The 20018-nt window shown below is 34.1% G+C and overlaps 1 protein-coding gene across 1 annotated transcript; it reads left to right on the top strand.

Annotated features, from left to right (window-relative positions):
* The first annotated feature begins 3088 nt into the window (after positions 1–3088).
* LOC149067108 (peroxisomal acyl-coenzyme A oxidase 1-like) lies at positions 3089–18748 on the top strand. The gene is made up of 14 exons (XM_089252849.1): positions 3089–3298; positions 6716–6860; positions 7830–7999; positions 9782–9889; positions 10202–10321; positions 11301–11416; positions 11699–11868; positions 12794–12956; positions 13333–13523; positions 14913–15062; positions 15335–15440; positions 15639–15785; positions 16037–16240; positions 17413–18748. The coding sequence occupies exons 1-14, from the start codon at positions 3178–3180 to the stop codon at positions 17464–17466; spliced, it is 1965 nt and encodes a 654-aa protein (XP_089108975.1). The 5' UTR covers positions 3089–3177; the 3' UTR covers positions 17467–18748.
* Positions 18749–20018: the final 1270 nt, after the last annotated feature.

Below are 20018 nucleotides of genomic sequence, written 5' to 3'. Positions count from 1 at the left end.
ATCGCAAGGACCCAGGTTCCCCACCGTCGCCACAGTGGTGGTCAGCTGAAGTAGGTTATCTGTGGTTCCCAACTTCGAGGCGCGAATGCGAGCCGATCTCCCCGTTAAATAGTCTCCCCCACAGAGAGCAACTGGCTTACAAAAAGGTAAATATTCGATTATTACACTCCACTCATAGATGTCAACACTGAAATTCCAAACACGACACTAGACGCGCACTCAGACTGTTAGGTAGTTAATTTCCCATGGCGGTAGACCGGAATTGTGCTCTGTTTGAAAGAAAGGAAGGCATGCACGTCTAGAGAGCCTTATATATATATATATATATATATATATGGGGCCCCCCCCTTGGCAAATAGGTTTTTCGCAGCAACTCCCCCCCCCCCCTACAGCCACTGTCCGTGCCTTTAGCTGACAAGAAAAATTTCTCACCGATTTACACGCTCATTCTCGAAAATATTAATGAGATCTCATTATCATGAGGCCGTACCCAGGTGGACACATACGTTAAGACTGCACTTTATGCAGACCTTCCCCCTCCCCCGTGTCACAGTCAGGTACTGATCTGGGTTTATTAAATATGTTAATAAACTATTATCTGGATCGTGAGAATATTTGTTTTCTGTTGAGCTCATTGAAATACTAGGCTGACTCATCCGCCATCTTTGAGCAAAACGTGACGTGTCATGTCAGTTATTATGACTATATAGCCAATCGATGTTCCCTACCCTGTTCTTTTCTCAAAGATTAGTTGTCGCACGTCGCACGGACGATGATAACGCTCTTCTTCATAGGCGACTTTGGTTCGTAATAACGAATTGGTGCACGTCGGAAAATGTAACGTTGTGTGTCCCTACGGTTTTTCTTAGTTCCACAGTTTTGCATGCTTCATGTTCGAAAAGCACTGCCACCTTTTTCTCCAAATTGGAAATGAAAGTGTTGGATGTTTGAATATTACAGCGAATGTGCGTCTTGAAAGCATTATGGGCCACGGGCAAAGTGATTCTCTGAGGCCCTCTAGTCAGGGCCATCTTAAGAGTATCATGGGCCCCCGGGCCAAATGATTTTTTTGAGGCCCTACCAAACAACTCGAAAGTTTCAACCAGGGCTCATTTTCGTGAGGCCCCTCTTCGTTTGACCCCCGGGCCGTGCCCGGGTGGGCCCATGCCTTAAGACGGCACTGCCGCTAGTTGACTATAAAAATGTCTACTTAACAATTTACAAGCTCAATCTCGAAAATCCTAACCAGATCTCATTATCATGAAGCCCGTCCCTAAGTACTCAAGGCGGCCATGCCAATACAACACTAGAAATATTTTTAGTGTAGATTTGGCCATGCTCGGGTGGGTTCATGCATAAGGACAACACTGATGTGAGCAGGATCAAATACTTTGTTTGCCGGGGCAAGCACACATTTTGGCGCTCTCCCTGTGCAATGTAGAAGGAGAGCAGTGTGTGTTAAAGGTGAATTTTCGGTGCCCACTCTATTCCAGCACCTGAGGCAACCGACCTAGGGCCGTCTTGAGAGCATCCACCCAGGCCGAGTGATTTTTCTGAGGTCCTATGTGGAAAATTCTAGAAAAATTCAACTACTTTTAGTTTTTTGTCCCCAGGCAGTGCTCAGGTGGGCTCCATGAGTTACGACGACACCGACCAGACCCACCTGCTCATCCTAGTTGCGGTCCTGAATGTAAGTATGGAGTTGAAGGTGTGCCTGTTCTAGTGACGTTTTAGGAGATCAGGTCGTATTTGCGTCTCGAAATTGGAAAACTATAAAAAACTAAATTGCAACTGACCACTGTTTACGGGTATTAAACCCGAGCTCTCTCAATGCCCAACACTAAACATCTGAAAAAAATAAATCCGTACCCAAACTGCGAATCGAACTCAGACCTACACAATCGACGGCAGGTAAACTAACCGCTCAGCCATAAAGTGGCCCGCTTAAGCCGAGTTTTCCTAGAAATAGGTTTTTTACGCAGCGTGACCGAATTAGCCGATTTCGCGCCGGCAGAAACGTGTTACATAATTACGCTACGCGTTTGTGTTTTCCTAGCGTGGCGCATCAGATCAGGGCGGTTATATTATAGCATATGGCCTTGGCATCAGCTACTCTGTCGTCTGCATGCTCTGGTTTGAAGGGGAGAGAAAAAAACACACAAGAGTGAAGAGAACATCGGCAAAACGCGCGGCGAAAGACGCATTTGACTCCTCTAGAAGTCGGCCAATAACGTCCGACGTAAAGTGCTGTCGTGAGCCGTATTGCGCTCTGTATGAAAACAGTCATACTGTTTTTCTTATTGGTGAGTGGACGGCGTGTCGCGCTGGGTGATTCACGTTGCGCGCGGCACGGAAAACCTGATCCTAGGAATAGGTATGTTGCGCAGCGTGAACCGAATTAGACTATTTCGCGCCGACAGAAACAAGTTACATAATCACGCTACGCGTTTGTGTTTTCCTAGCTTGGCGCATCAGATCAGGGCGGTTATATTATAGTATATGGCCTTGGCATCAGCTACTCTGTCGTCTGCATGCTCCGGTTTGAAGGGGGAGGAAAAGAAAACACAGAAGAGTGAAGATAATATCGGCAAAACCACGGCGCACGACGCATTTGACTCCTCCAGAAGCAGTCGGCCAATCACGCCCGATGTAAAGTGCTGTCGTCAGGCGTATTGCGCTCTGTAGGAAAACAGTCATGCTGCTTTTCTTACTGGTGAGTGGACGGCGTGTCGCGCTGGACGAATCACGTTGAGCGCGGCGCAGGAAACCTGCTCCTAGGAAAACCCGTTTTTTTTTTTATTTTTTTTTTATTTGGGTCCTTCAGAAACAACTCCCCGTGTTCCACAGAGTATGCCACGAGAAAAACCCGGCTTTAGCTTGTGAAAAAAAATCGGTTGATTTACTAGCGGAGAAGAAAAGAAAACCGTTATATCAACAGATAATAGACCCTCTGTAATTGGCGGAAATTTTATACTGAAACTTGCTGTCATCGACACGTGATTGATCGGACACGTGCTCTCACGCGTCTTCAAACTAACGTACTCCCGCTTCGTGATTGGTCGAGTTGTGCCAACACCTACTGCGTGGATATCGTACGATGTCCCCTCCCCCTCATCAACTTCTCCCGTCTCCATCCCTTCTCGTGGTATTTGTTTACGTTTACGTTGTGAAATAACAATGTCCGGAAAAATAAATGAGGATTTGGTCCGGGAAAGGAAGAAAGCCACCTTCGACACAACCGAGTTGGTGAACCTATTAGATGGAAACAAAGAGAAGACTAATAGGAGAAAAGAACTAGGTGACAAAAAATTGTGAAATAACATGTCCTCTCACTCTTTATCAAATCAGATCATCACCTATGAATGTCATTTCAATGATTACAATCACTATTTTGCGAATTTATATTTATTTTTGTATATATTGTCAATGATTTGTGGAATTATATACAATTTGTATTTGTATATTCATCCCAATTCAGCTGTGGAACCCTATGATTGCCAAATACTATTGAATGTTTCGCAATCCAATTGGTATGATGTTATCTCATTATCAAGATTTTCCTTATTGCAGTTGCATTGTTAATGCTTCTCTTTCTTTGTGTATTCATAAGGGTTATTAGTATTTTAATTTTAGAAGTGGGAATAAAAATGAGTATCAATTACATGCAGTGGCATATTTATGGTGGGGGGCTTTATTTAACTAATGAGTGGCCAAAAAAACTATTAGAATGGGAGAAGAGCCTCAAAATTTGCATATATCCCTCAATAAAACTTCATTTCTTTTGATAGCTAGGGACTAGATCAGTGTGCGACCATAAAAGTGACCAAGAGAGTTTGCAAAAGAGTGAGTTAGAGGGCGAGCAAGCATTTGAATTACCCAAAATAATGACCTATAAAGTGAAGGACAAGATCAATGAGTGACCTAGAAAGTGTGGAAAATATGTGAATGACGAAAAGAGTGATCAAAGCATGTGTAAACGTATAAATGAATAAAAGAGTGACCATAAAGCAAGGAACCATGTCAATGAGCTACTAAAAGAGTGACCTAGAGCATGTGCAAGTATGTAAGGGACCAAAACTGCAAGCATGTGAGTGATCTGAAAAGTGTGCAAGCACGTGAATGACTAAAAATGGGACTTACAAAGAGCGGGGAAGTGACTAAAAGAGTGACTTAGAGACGCAGGTAGACTTGGAGGAGTTGGGAGGGGGGGGGTCAAGTGGGTTATTAGCACTGGGTGGCAAATTCGAGGAAACAGAGCACAAGAAAATTAGATTAGAATGCGAGAAGGGCGGTAAAACTTATGTATCCCCACAGGTGGCAAAACCATAAATGCACCTTTGGTTGGCACTGAGAGAGATACTTAAAACGCTACTCTTATTGTGCATAACACTGAAATATATCTAGCGATCAAAATACTAAATTGTAGGACTAAAATGTCATTTAATTTTTACATGAAGCTTAAGAAACTCCTGTAACTTATCCTTAGTCAAACTTAGTTTATTCTTACTTTTGCACTATGATATGGTATATTTACTAGCATTTATAATGCAATGGTTTTCTAATTGAAGCTCTATTTAATTTTAAATGTGCAAAACAAATGCTTTGGGTATCAAGTCCTGTTGGCTTTGCTTTGGTTGAAAATACTCTTTAAAACTCTGAATTTATACACCTTGATCTAAGAATTTTTTAGGTGAAAATAAATGAGTTTAATTAGTGTATTAACAGATGCTGCGTGAGAATTTTTATATGGAATAAAATTTTGGGCTGATCACAAAATTTAAAATATCAAAATAGATATTTTTTCTCAATAATTATAATTCTGAATATAAAACCCTTTAATCGACATAAAAGTAAGTGTTTTGTTATTTAACATATATATCAAGTTAACAAAAACTATTTGACATCATTGACAGTAAGATTTTGATAGTTTTAATACCAAGTTAGTTTCTGGGGTTAAAAACCTAACCCTGATGCCCTATCATACATATTTTGAATAAGCAGCTCTATTTCACTTAGCAAATTGAACACAGGTAATGAGTAGCTTAGATAAATAAACCATAAAATTATATTTTATATGTTCATTGTAATATGCAAAAAAGTAAGTTTTTCATCATGTTGTATACCTGTTGTGTTCAAAACATTATCAAAAAGCATTCATTTAGGTTTTTGACAGTTTTTGGCAGTTTAAACCAGTTTTTAATACTTGTCATGCCAAAAACCCAACCCTGCATATAATGGATGATAAGTGTCTTATCATGTTTTCCTATGTTCTCTCGAAAGAGGCTGCTGTTAGTGTTGAGACTGACAGGACCATCTTAAGAGCATCTGGGAGCCCCTGGGGCAAAGCAATTTTTCTGAGGGCTTGTACCTTGCTGCTTATAAATTTACATGTGTACTCTCAAATGTTTTGACCAGGTCTCAGTTTTACCATGCCCGGGTGAGCCCAAGCTTTACGAAAGCACTTGGTTTAACAAGGGCCATCTTTATAGCATTATGGAAGCCCCTAGTTTCAAACAAATCACTTTTTTACTGCAAACCAACTCTGGTCATATATGACCATATGGCAATTTCCAACCATTGGAGTTGGGTGGGAAATAAAGGGACCATTTATAGTTGGTCATCCAAGGATCGGTAGGTAAAGAACTTGTTTCTGATGTTTTATGCCCGGATCCAAACCCGTGGACCTTGACAGTTAACCTTCATAGTGTAAGAAGAGCATCTTACCATTCGGGCAAGCAATGCACTGGGCCTCCTTACAAATATGAGAGAACAGCTGCTGATCTACGTTTAATAAGAAGCTCTCTCTCCTGGGTTACCTAGGCTGAAATTTGCACCTATTTGCACAAAATTATTGTGCAAATATGTGAAATACTATTTGCGCAATACAAACTGTTGCTATTGTGTGCAATAGCAACAGTTTGCATTACAAAGCAGTTGGATACATAGGCCTATTCTAGGTTTGGTGATTCTGATGCTACCCAATAGCATTCAGTTGTCTTCTGTATTTTTAAGGCACGAAGAGGCATAAACAATATTTACAATGCTCAGCAAAGAGCTGGAAATGAAAGTGCTTCATTTGTCAAAAATGATTACAATGGTATTAAACAGCAAAATGTGAACAAATCCCTTTAAAAAAGGATGGAGGACGCAGTAAAACTATCTGGTTCACCATGCCTTATTTACATCGGATCTTGTAATTTAGACATTTTGCACTGTGCTTTTGAAAGTGGTCTCGAAGGAGCGTCATTCTTAAAAAAAACACACGTCTTCAAAATTTGCTGTGCATTGTCAAAGAGAGTTGACAAACTCTGCACTTTGAAAGACCAAAAAAAAAAAAAAAAATGTAATATATATGAGGAGAGACAGAAAAGAATTATCTGTGGTTGTTAGTACACTGTTTTGTCCAAAAATTGGTTTTGTAACCAAGTCATTTGTCATTTTGCTTTGACTTGAGTCAATCTTATAATATACTGAAATAGTGTTCTGAAAAAAAGGTAATTCCAAATTAAAAAAAAAAAATTAGGGATTTTTTTATTATGTATGATTATGTTGTTTAAGGGGGTTACCCTCCCCGTCCTGCTTTTTAGTCCTGCGTTTTCTTACTTTTTCTAATTTTTTAAGTGGGAGCCCTGCTTCCGTCACCTATTGAAAATATTCATCTTGTACTACATTTGCAATTATGAATGATATTAACATGTTTTTTTTTCTTTTTCAGAGCAAATGTTTTATAATGATCCTCAGCTGCAAGATAAAATTCCATGTGACTACCTCACACATTCTGAAATTTATGATGATTCTCTCAGGAAATCGTTTCATATTTTTCATAAGGCGATGGAGCTTGCAGATCCTCAAGAAATTTTGTAAGTTGGAAATCTGTCCAAATTTTGGTTTTTAATAGTTTCATTAACCAAATCATGTTAGGGAAAAAAATGTGCCATAACATGGTTAGACTACACAGCCAGAATTTTTTTTATGATCATCATAGCTGCCAAGTCTCCAGAATTTCTACTTCACCTCCCAGACTCCAGAAAATTTATTTTATCTTCTGAATTTTTTTAACTGTGATTATAGAAAAATCCCTACTTTTTGAAATAGAAAAATTATTCCCAAAGAATTTATTTGAAAAAACTGTTTATGTTTTTAATCTCCAAAACGACATCACAATTATGATGTAAATTGTTGCCATTGTGCCAAATCATAAAAAATATTTGATTTTTGGAGGAAAAAGCAGAATTCACCGAAACAGCGAGCGTAAATTCATCCTTACGACATCAGAAATTAACGAGATAACTTATATAAACTTTGATCATATGTCAGGTTTCGGGCCCAATGCATTTTTTTTTATTAGCATGATTTGATTAGAAAGTAGTAATGGCACATAATTTAACTTACTGGTTGGTGAGGATTGCCGATTTGGGCACTGATTAGAAATGGCTTGCACGATGTCACGTTTTTGCAAAGGGGTGAAATCCTAACAAGTTTACTTTTGTTAATGGAAAAATTCCTATGTTGTTTTCCAAAAAAATCCCTATATTTATTTTTGTATGGAATTCCGATCTGTGCAAAAATCTCTTTAATTCTCATTCTCCACAGGTGGCAGCTATGCCTTGATTGTAGCTATTCCATGTAACATTGTCCTATCTGTTTTATCAGATAATTCCTAACCAAAATGTCTTTGTATGGAGGAGGGGGAAGAAAACTCACAAAATGCACGCACTGTTTAAATTTCATTGGTTTATGAATAAAAAAAATACCCTGTAAAAAAATTCCATGTTTCTTCAAATACATATCAATATAAGATATCTTTATCACTCCCATTATTTTATTAGGGCTATTGCTGATGCAATATTGCAAGAAGCTTCTCCAATGACAGTCCACTTTGTAATGTTTATACCCGCATTGATGGGCCTAGCTACTGAGGAGCAGCAATCTAAATGGCTTCCGGATGCTTTAGAGATGAAGATAATTGGTTCTTATGCACAAACAGAACTTGGCCATGGTAATTATAATTTTTCCTCATTATAGTAGATTCCCAATTATTTGATTCTCACAAAACCAGGGGCATGTTGGATGATCAACATCATCATATTACCATAAGGATGTATTGTGAGTGATATGTTTTAAGTTTTTGTACAAACTTTTGTGAACATAATGGACAAAATTCTTAGTCTCATCCCATAGGATGTTCTATCATTAGATCAAATACATCAAATAAAATTTCCTTTTCCTTAAGGTTATAAAATAATTATATGTTATAATTATTTGTTATTATGAGTACTGCTTATAAGGAGAATCTGGCTATTATAAATAATTTGCAACTGACTGTAAAAGAGCTAATGTTAATAATCCAAAAAAATATTAATTTATAGTGAGTTGGAAATTAAGATGCCTTCACCAATGTCAGCAATATTCTTGAAAATGCTAGTTTTTCTTTTGCTTTTTCTTAAAGAATGGATTACTATCATATGTACTCCTAGTAAAAATTATTTTTACACACTTTAAAGGAAGGTCTGACACCAGGTTTTTTTTTCTCGCTTTTATTTTTAGCCTTTGCATACAGGACATCTGACTTTTGACACTTTCAGTGACTGACATGCACTTTGACATAATGTAGTCATATTTCACTGTTAGGGTTTATTTGACAAGGACTTCCAGTTTAAAGTCATTTCTGAACAACTGGACAAATAATGATAGAAAGACTTTTAGATTAGTGGGAAAATGTTAACGAGTCCATAAATTCAGAGAACTGAGCAGTGAAATAACAATTTCATAATAATAATCATTAATTAATACTAATTGTTTTGATAACATGTAAAAACATTTTAAAAAATCAACTGGTGTGAGCCAAATCAATATCATGATTAGAGAATCCTGTTCATTTGCTGGCATCAGAATGAAATGATCTTAAAGACAATAATAATGTAGGTAAAAAATAATCAAGTTCTACAGCCAAAAAATTTAAATTCACTTATAAAATAATCACAGCAGTTTCTCCCATGATTGTGAGCAGCCATTGTAATGTCTGTTACTGTAATCATAATAACATGAATGAAATATTATTAGTAAAAATAACTGATTTTATAGTTGAACCTTGTTAACACAAAATCAAAGAAACAAAATGTTTCATAAGTTTTTTAGAAAATATTTTTAACAAACAAAACAGTTATTCTCTCCATCATTCTCAGAGTGAAAAATATATAATTTTTATCAAGCGAGCTCATCTTAATGAATTTCGACTGTAATAAAAATTTGTGAAAAAATTCTGTAACCTTTTTTTTTTAGTACTCTTTCATATACTCAGCAGATTTTATCAGTTATCTTCTAATTTTGTGTACCAGTGCATAATTTTTTAAACTCTGATAATTTTGTACCAATTATAAAATCAGTTTTTTCATTTAAACTAAAGTTTTAATAAAAATTTAAATTAAAAGATAAATTTGGAAGTGTGTATTTTTAGTATAAAAAATTAAAGCGTTTTGCATTGGATTTGAAGTGATGTAAATGAAGAAGATGGATAATTATGGTATATAATTTTTTTGAACAAAAGCGCATTAAAATTTTTTTGGTTTTATTTTTTTAAGATATGTATATTTTATTCTAGATGCAGATGTGCCATTATTTTTAATTTGGTGTCAATTTTATTCATGCATTTATTAATAAAATGAAAGTGAAGTTATAATAAAAACATGATTGTATTGATTTTAAGTTTATATATATTTTTTTCCCCTCCTTTTAAATGTTATGAGTGCAAGAGAAAAACTGGTATAAATTTTTTTTATAGGAACTTTTTTAAGAGGATTAGAAACAACAGCTTCCTATGATATAGAAACAGAAGAATTTGTTCTGAATTCCCCAACATTGTCGTCAGTGAAATGGTGGCCTGGTGGTCGTAAGTCTTTTTTTTTTTCTATGTCTGAGAAATTTTGCTGAAAATGGCTTTCAGTTAAATTTTGGTTCAAATTAATATGGCAAGCTCAAGTATTGCTCTATTTTCACCAGATATTTTCATCTGCTTCTCAAGTTTCATTTAGTAAGCTAGGTATTTCTATGTGATTTGTAGCATTAGATAAAATTTTCATCTATTAACTTTCAAAAACGCTTGATAAATATTTACAGTATGCATGGGCTTGTTTTATGAAGTTATGTATGTTATGGTTTTGTTGTGAACTTATATCATAGAAGTGTTTATTTTTTTTTCCAGTGGGAAAGACAGCTAATTTTGCTATTGTTCAAGCTCAGCTGTACATAAAGGGGAAATGTTATGGTCTCCATCCATTCATGGTTCAGTTGCGGAGTATGGAAGATCACAAACCACTTCGAGGTAAGTCTTGTGTCGATTTTATCTTGTGTGGAAATAGAACTAGTAGTTTAAACATGGTTCCTAACCCGCATGGCAAGCAATGCATAAAAAGCAGAAAAAACTTCACGTCAGGAGCACATCACATACATGCACATTCGACATGTACTTGCTCTTTAGCAATTCCATAGGATTCTACTCATTTATATTCCTATGGAATATAGATAAGGTGCATGTGCAGTTTAGTAGTAGCGGTAGTCTCAACCCTTTTCATCTCCCAACACACATGAAACAGTCTCTAAAATTCTACAGCACGCTTACTATGGTATAAATATTTGATTGCCAATGTTGGCTGTATTCATCGTTGTCTTTTAGCAGCATAATCTAACCTCTGTGGTGGGCAGGTAGCAAATTGCTATGCTGTAGTTCGATATCTGTCCACAAGAGTGCATAGAATTAATATTATAATTAAAATGACTGTTATTAATTAAATGAACTGTAAATGATAAAATAATTTTTTTTAGATGGCAAGTTTATTTTTTCCCCCAGTCAAATATTCCTGATAAACAGTCCTGTCTTGAAAATATGTACATGTGTGCAGTATATTCTTATTGTCTTGGATTCATTGAAATTGTTTAGAAAACCTGCTAAATGGCTACAGATTTTGTTTGTTAGGATTTGACTGCTTTCAATGAAAAACCATCATTTTGATCCATGGACTATAACGTGCATTATAACGTATAATTATAACGTGCATTTTGAATTATTTCACGTGTATGTGCCCTAAGGATTATTTTGATTTCTAATGTGGATTATTGCTGTGCGGTGGAGGAAGAAGGATGGGAAAAAACAGGGGAGTAGTGAAAAAAACTTTTTGTTTCCCTTTCTCCCTCTTTGCGGGGGTTACAGTAGACTCTACGGGGGTTATGGTAGTACAGTATTTACCTTTTTTTTTTTCGTTTTTAAAGATCTCTCTCATTCACCTCTTCAACTTTCTTTGCAGGTATAACTGTAGGTGAAATCGGTCCAAAAGTGGGTTTTCGTGCATCTGATAATGGGTTTTTGAAGTTGGACAATGTTCGAATACCCAGAGGAAATATGTTCATGAAAAATGCAAAAGTGTGTTTCTTGTTATGATTTTTTTTTTCATGATCAACATTAAACTAGTTGAAGCTAAATAGTATTTGAATGTGAATGAGTATCTGTAATATGAATATTATCATTAATGATTATTAATTTTGGATGGTTAAGTTGTTTGAAAAATTAATATCCTTCTTGAAATTTTTATAATATGCAAGATTTTTTCTGTTTCAATCAGTTTTTTTCTATCATTAAGTGTGATATTTTTTTTAGTTAATCTCTAAAGAATAATATTTCACTTTTCATTATCTCCTTCCAAAGGTTACTAAGGCAGGAGAATACGTGAAGCCAAAGAGTGATAAGTTGAACTATGGGACCATGGTCTTTGTTCGTGTTCTTATTTTGGATATGGTTTCTTATAATATTGCTAGAGCAGCAACTATCGCAGTTCGCTATAGTGCTGTTCGCAGACAAGGAGAAATAATACCCAAGTAAGTACTACCATCTTTTTCTCCTTGTTTCATAAGACAGCTATATAAGCAGTAAATGCCTCTCAAGTGTACAGTAGAAGTCAGTTGTAACAACAGCTTGCAGTCACGGGGGAAAAGTTTTTGCGATAACAGACTTCTCGTTATAAGCATGTGCTTCTTGTAACATTAGCTTTTTGATAATCAGCTGCAAATCACTTGTTATATTGAGATTGTTGTTATAAGCCATACTCGTTAGAATGAACTTTTACTGTATTTACTTTTTGAGAGAATGTGTATCATATCTTTCTATACTTTATTTACTACATAATTGTTTTATATCAGGGCTTGACAAATTGAAAAAAATACTTAGTTGCCAGCCAAATTTCTTAGGAGCCAAGAAACATGACCTTAAATAATGTTTTTTTTTGCTTCATAACTTTTTCCTATATTAGAAGACACAGTGTAATGAAATTAAAAAAAATTGTCATCCATACTCTAATTTAACAATCAGATACAGTAAATTTTAGGCGCCAATAATAATTCTATAGTCACCATAGTACCTGCATGTGGGATTTGTCAAGCCCTGGTTTATATGTCATTCAAGAATGCCCTGTTTAAAAGCTTCTGCATTTAATTGCAATCTGATGTTTTGATTCATGCTTTACAACTCGCCATGTATTTTGTACTTGTATTTTTGTAAAGTTTTGTTTCTTCTAAACCTTTTTCTGCTAATTGATGTATTTTCTTCCAAATACATAATAGATTGAAATGTCTAATTTTTTTGTGAAACAATTTTTTCTTGGAAAACTTTGTATGTTCTCCTTCTTTAAGAGCTGCTGTTCTTAATTTACATATTTATCTTCACTTTTTTTTTTAACAAGAAATGTTTTTAATAGTTATATTTTTGTGTATTTGCATTCATGTTTTCTTTCTCTAAACTCTATAGCAAATCAGAGGTGCAAATATTGGATTACCAATCGCAGCAATTCAAATTACTGCCTCTGATTGCATTCAGTCACGCTTGTAAGGCCACTTTCATTTCACTCATGGATACATATAGAACAGCCACACAAGACTTAGAGAAAGGAGATCTTGCAACTTTACCTCAAGTGAGTTTTTTTCCACCCGTTAAAAAGTAGAGATGCACATGAAATGTTCTGTTATATGTTTGATTCATTGTGCTGTGTTGACAAATAATCCACAAAGTATTTAATTAATTAGACTTTGTTCCTGGAAAGGTTTATCCCTTCGAGTTTCCTCATGAAAAATTTCATTTCTTGGCAGATATCTAACTAAATATCCTGAAGCTACTGTTTCCTCTACATTATATCTATAATACATATTTCATCACTTTACACATAAATGATTTCTTAATATTTTGTTATTCATGTTCTCAAAGATATAGCTCCTCTGCCACTTTATATTAATACTCTGCCAAATTATTTTTTGATGTGATATTTTAGCTTTTCCCAATTTACTTTGCAGCTACATGCAACATCATCTGGCTTGAAAGCTTTGTGCACAGAATTAGGCAGCACTGCTATCGAATCATGTCGAAGAGCCTGTGGTGGTCATGGGTACTTAATGATTAGCGGAATACCAAGAATTTACTCTACTACACTTGCAGCTTGCACATATGAAGGAGAAAACACTGTTTTGTATCTACAAACTGCTCGGTAAGGCACTGCATCATCCTGTCACAGCCAAATTTCTCATATTGAATCTAATGTGTGTATAAGATCTAAGTGTTTCATGGAATTTTTATCTCTTTCTATTTATTCTCACACAATTAATCAATTTGTTGACTTTGTGCTGAATTTAAAAAATCTTTTTTTTTAGATATTAATCCATTGGAATCATTTGACGTCCTGAAGTTATGCGATTTTTTGGCATATAAATCATATGATGTCCTTCAGGGCATCATACAGCTGTACATATCCATATGCATCCCCAATCATGCTGCTAGGGGATTTAAATCTGATTACTCAGGCAACTCTTTAGGTATTTAAATATGACACCATTGAGTTAAAAAAAAAATTACCCTCCTTTATAATCAATGAAAATGCCAGTTTCCTCAAAATTAAAGTCACAACGGTAAAAGTATGACCTGATAAATAGATTGTTACATCAAAAGCAAATGATTCATGATAAATTTCTACGTAAAGAAACTTTACTCAGTTTTCATTCAGATTTTTAATATATTTGAAAGACAGGTTTTTTCTCTTATTTTACTGGTTTCCACATTTAGGCTCAAAAATGGAAAGATAATACAAAGGCAAACTCTTATCCAGACTACCAACAGTAAACACCATTCCTCCCTCCAACGGTTTCATTTATTTGTGGTTTCAGACCATGATGTTCTGAAGACGGCTTGCCATTGTATGGCCGAAATGTGTAAATCAGTGGGGGGAACATTTGTGTTTAAAAGGTATTAAAAATTTTTGTGATTCTGACATGTTTCAGAATTTTTAGTGAAATAATTTGAAAAAAAAGTTGCAGAACTCTATAATGTAATGGTCAAGGCCGACCGCTCCTGTAAATGTTGGTGGTGCCTGAGATTTGCTCTTGTGGCGAGTAGTGTTTGAGAATCGCTCGAATGAAGAAGCAATTAAGGTGTCGTCCATCCGGTGTGTGTTGCTTTGTAGCCACGGTTTTCCCTGTGTGTGTGTGATGATGTAAATTTCTATTCCTTTCCTTTAAATAAAATTTAGTATATCAAACTGTATGAGCCTACAATAGGCGTTTTTTCTCAGAATGGAAATAAAGTAAATTTGTTAATCTTGATCCTTGAACAATAAATTTTGTGACAAGTTTGAAGTTTTGCTTTCTCATCATCCATATTAGATAACTGATTTAAATGTTGATGCATTTTTTTAATATAATAATGGGATCCTCACGGATTCCCAAGAGATTCGTATGATCTGTCCAGGGAATAGCACATCAAGTTTTTTTTTATGCATTCAATACTTTATTTTTTTCACCATTACAACACCCATGGATTTTTTTAAATATATTTAAGATATGTATTTTTTTTATATATTTAAGCTATGGATTTTAAATTTTAGGCATTTGCTGAAATGTTTAAAACAAAGAGATGTTGTACAGAAATCAATATTCTATTATTTGTTGGAAGAGCAGACTGTTCTTGATTTGCCATTTTATGAATGCCCAGCACCTACGCAACTTGTGTCATGTTATAGAGCAGTTGCTCAAAAGTAAGTTGTCTCCAATACTTCAAGTGCAGAAAAAAAATCAGTGATTATCTGTTCTTTACGATTACTATGTGAAAAACATGAAAAAGAGTTCATTATTTGAAGTAGTTTGAATTTTATTTTAATTCATTACATTCTATTTGATGTAGCTTATTTAAATATTATTTTTTATCTACTTTTATATCATGTTTGAAGCTATTTTTCTGTTTGTCTGTCATGATGCTTATGATTAGCTGTGATATTAATGAATTACTGAATTTATTATTATTTTGAAGGATGGTGTATAAAGCTGCTGACAGGGTGCAACACTTCATTGACATTGGAAATGTGCCAGAGGTTGCTTGGAATTTGAGTCATGTGGATTTGATTGAAGCTGCGAAGGTCATTAATATGATTATTTTCTTAGTAATTTATAATCAGAAAATTTCAAAAAGAATTCATCAATTTTTTTTTCAGATAAGTAAGATAATTTTATTGATTCAATCAAAATCCAATCAAAGTTTTTATTGTTGCTGTATGCAGAAAATTTGGTTTTAATATATTAACTTCATACATGAAATGATAAAATTGCTCTTTCAGGCTCATGTTCATTATTACATAGCTCAGAAATATGTTTTATGGGTTGAAAGAAGTGATGTATCTGAGAGCTTGAAAACCGTATTATCCCAGCTGTGCCATCTCTATCTCCTCCATAATATTTGCGAGAATGCTGGATCATTTTATATGGTAATAACTTTAGTGCTTTTGAATAATTTCTGCATATTTTCCTCCAATTTTAATGTTTCAAATATTTTATAGCTAATATTATTGTCTAAGAAGTTTATATAATGAATTATTACCTCTCGAAATGAATAGAAATGAAAGAGTCAATATCTTTTAGAAGCTCATGAAAAAAGTAATAAAATGTTTTAAAATTTTTGTTCTATCTTTTTTGTCATGTATTTATTTAAGTTATTCTGATATATTCTATTATTAAGGTTGGTTTATCAGCAGCTGATTTCGATAAGATGCATGATACCAGAATGAATCTGCTGTCTCTTCTTCGTCCTAATGCAGTGGCTCTGGTGGATTCGTTTGATTTTCATGACATGGTTCTGAACAGTGCACTGGGTAGCTATGATGGCAATGTATATGAAAGACTGTATAATTGGGCTCAGAAAACTCCCATGAATCAAAAAGATGTAAAAATTACTTTTTTCTTCCTCTTTATTTAAAACAAAGTTATTTTCATTATTTTATTGCAATGAAATAAATATTATTTACCCTTTGTATTTATAAACAGCCCTACATAATATCTGTAAATGCTTAAAAACAGGTGCCTGTTTATTGCATAGCATTTAGATGGCTTTTAATTTTAAAGACAGATGGCATACTTCTCTGGCACATTCCCCAAAACAATCACCCTTATATTGGATACATACCGCCTGATTCCACAGCAGGGATCAAGGTCCATATCAGCACAATCGATAGCTTAATTTCCATGCTTTTGCAGAAGTAATAGAGGCCAATCCAACTTGATGGAAGAGATTCTCAGGAAAAACTAAACTATTTGTTAGAAGGTAATAATCTTTATATCTGTGTCAGCCAGCAAGACAGTGATTCAGTATCCTATCAGAAAGACTCTTTGGACCAAATTCTCTGTCACTCCTGCAAAGTGATATGTAAATAGAGCTGCAGAATTTAATCATTTTGGTATGACCTTCAATTGTCTGGTCTAATTCATCACACTATTGCTTGATTCATTAAGACTAATGTGAAATTTACTAAGGCTATCATATGGCTGTCTACACTCGTTATAACGACTCCCCACCCCCATTGTTCTGATGAAAATGGACGTCATTTTGGGTGGGCATTATATCAAATAGAAAACATATATATAAGATAGTCGTATCTGTGTGTTATGTGAAAAGATAGTTTTGATGAGTAATTTTTTACTTCTCTCCAAAATTTTAATGGATATTTTTGTTAAAAAGATTGTATTTTTTTATTTGAAAAACAAGAAAAACAAGAAAAATAACTATTTAAAGAAATACATAAAATATGAAAGGGTATTTTACTTCTCAATGAAATCTGAAGGAGTAAAATTGAATTTAGATGCGTGTTGGCAAATATTGGCCATAGTGACCAGTATGTGAAAACATTTGGGACTTATTGTATTGGTCGTTGCAACAGAATGATCGTTATAACGAGTGTCGACTGTATTATTATTTTTTTTTTGTGTGTGTGTAACTTTGAATGTTTATATGTTTGGCAAATGATTTGAGTCATGTTCATTCTTTGACTGAGAATCTAATCACAGAAAAAAATGAAGCGTCACAATCATTTAATTTCTTTATTATTTTTTTCTTTCTAGGTTCATGATTCATACTTCAAGTATCTACAACCGATCATAAGATCAAAGTTGTAATTTTGTGCAATTGAGAGTTCCCTGCATTTTATAGAGAGGCTCGTAAAATATTTTCTATATATATAAAAAACTAATGTGGATGGGCATCAAAACTTCATTATTATTTTACTGTTGCAGTTATTTGTATATGTTATTATTAGTTACTGTTTGTATATGCATGAGAGTATTTCAACCGATTTCTTCATATCAAAAGTTGTTTTTTTCTCAAGTATCTCATATCAATGCATTGTTTATTTTCTGAATTCAATATACCTTTAAGACCTGGAAATTTTTGAAAACACGAATGTTCAGTATTTCACCCGCACGATCATTTGAGCTCGGGCTTAAAGGCATATTTGTAAAAATCATGATTTTTTTTTTCTTTCAGAAGTCTCAATTCCATATTTATTTTGGTTTAGGTCACGTGTTTTCACCTTTTCTGATCAGGCAAAAATGTTTTTTTTATGAACTTTGTTGTTTTTTTGTTATGGTTCAGAAGTACTTAAACTTGGTATTTTATCTGTTACTATTTTTTTTTTGTTGTAAGATTTTCTGTCATCCTTCTCATCAGCACAAAATTCCTAAAATTAACTGAAAATGTCTTTATGAAAAAAAAGAAAATTTTCATTTTATAGAGGTATATGCATGAGAGTATTTCAACTTGATTTCCATCTTAATGACAGGTGGAAATGATTGCCTCTTCTAATCTTGCTCTGTAGTTGCTAATAAATGAAAGTTTATTATGTTCAATTCTGAGAATATTACAAGTTAACTTGTCCTTATTGACAAAGCATTTAAATTATCTTACATGTTTCATATGTTATGTTACTTGTGATATGTTATTGTTGTTGACATTTTCACATGTTCAATGATACAGTAGGACCCGGATGGTCTAAGCTAATGTAGATATCAGATAACCGAAACTTCAGATGATATTAATTTACCTCACAGAATTTCGGGATTAAATGAAAAAAAAAAGGGGAAACTGTGAATTGAAATTATTTTTAGTAACTGTACAATACTCCTGGGAAAAAAATTATTTACTTGAAAAAAGATCATGTGAATAATTAATTTTCTGTGTGTGTGTGTGTATTTTTTCTATACAAATCCACAATTTTAGACCGATCATAGTTAAATTTTGCATATATATATGGAACAGGACCCAGATATTGAAAAATAGGCTATTTTAAAAGCTTGTCAATATATTTCACAATGCAACTGTCACGAGATTGAAAGAGTTCAGGATTACAACTACCTAGGAAGAATAATAAAAGATAACCTAAAATGGAACTCGCAATGTGAGAAAATAATAAAAAAAATAAGAACTTATGCTGCCATTTTATATAGATTAAAAAACACAATCGACAATAACTTTCTAAAAGATTTATTTTATGCTTAGATTTACTCAAAAGTAACATATGGAATTACTGCCTGGGGAAGGGCTTATCAAACAGATAATTATATAATAAAATAAGGTCTCTAATAACAAACACCACAGCAAACAACAATGCAATAGAATGTCACAAACTTACTATGAGACAAAACTATATTTATAGGCTAATAAAATTTTCATTCTTAAACAATAAATGGCTAGAAACAAAACAAAATAGAACCGTAGAACCTCATCTAGATTGAATAACATATATTAAGGGTGGAAACAAATACCGCCCCAAAAATAATGAACCTATACCCATGGCCGTCTTAAGAGCGTCATGGGCCCCCGGGCCAATTGATTTTTCTGAGGCCCTACCTGGAAAATTCTCGAAAATTTCAATTAGTTTCCATTTTTGTGAGGCCCCTCTTCTCTCGAGGCCCCCGGGCTGTGCCTGGGGGGGGGGGCCCATGCGTTAAGACGGCACTGCCTGTACCACGCAATTAATCAGACAAATAATAACATAAGATCCAATCACAATATATTTATATTCTCAATAAACACTTGTCTTGAATTCATACTACAACAATAATAGATCATAAAACAACACAAAATAAATCATTCTAAAGAAAGGGGGGGGGGGAATTAAAAAATATAACCATTTCTGCTATCAACTGAAAAATACATGTGATTATATGACCATATGCCTATGCCAACTGAATAATTTTTTTATGTTTGTATTTATACATATATATATGTGTTTTTCTTTGTTCAGCTAAAAAGGAAAGAAGGGGGGGGGAACTAAATAAATAAATATTTTTTTAATAAATATTTATTTTATTAAGTGTTATATATATATATATATATAAAACACTTAATAAAATATTTAACCAAGTAGTACATTAACAAGGCTGTTGCATAATCCAATTAACTCTTGAATCTAATTTATATTGACCCACTGGAAGGACTTGTAGTCCCTTGGGGTCACAGAGTGTCTGTGCTGTCATTGTAATGTCTTTTTTTTTTCATTGTTTTGATTGTATGTTTTGTGTGTTGTGTTCAGTCCAATAAAAAAAAAAGATATTTTCATATCAAATTATGTAGCGATACTACTCATTTTACTTTAAGAATTTGTTTTTGTATTCATATTGGCGCGATAACATCTAGAATCTCATATCGATGAGCATGCTGTATTTCATTT

This window comes from Pholcus phalangioides, unplaced genomic scaffold (genome assembly GCF_987345545.1).
Source record: "Pholcus phalangioides strain wild (caught in Gottingen) unplaced genomic scaffold, Ppha-v1.0 ptg000031l_1, whole genome shotgun sequence".
NCBI lineage: Eukaryota > Metazoa > Arthropoda > Arachnida > Araneae > Pholcidae > Pholcus > Pholcus phalangioides.
The sequence above is the reverse complement of the archived record's forward strand: the minus strand, read 5'-3'. Positions and strand labels throughout refer to the sequence as shown.

Bases quoted from the DNA above. Each gene is read 5' to 3' on its own strand.
- LOC149067108 (XM_089252849.1), top strand. From the start codon at position 3,178: ATGTCCGGAAAAATAAATGAGGATTTGGTCCGGGAAAGGAAGAAAGCC. The intron at 11,869-12,793 runs GTAAGTACTACC...TAAACTCTATAG, and splicing joins CAAGGAGAAATAATACCCAA to CAAATCAGAGGTGCAAATAT. The intron at 16,241-17,412 runs GTAAAAATTACT...TTTTCTTTCTAG, and splicing joins CTCCCATGAATCAAAAAGAT to GTTCATGATTCATACTTCAA.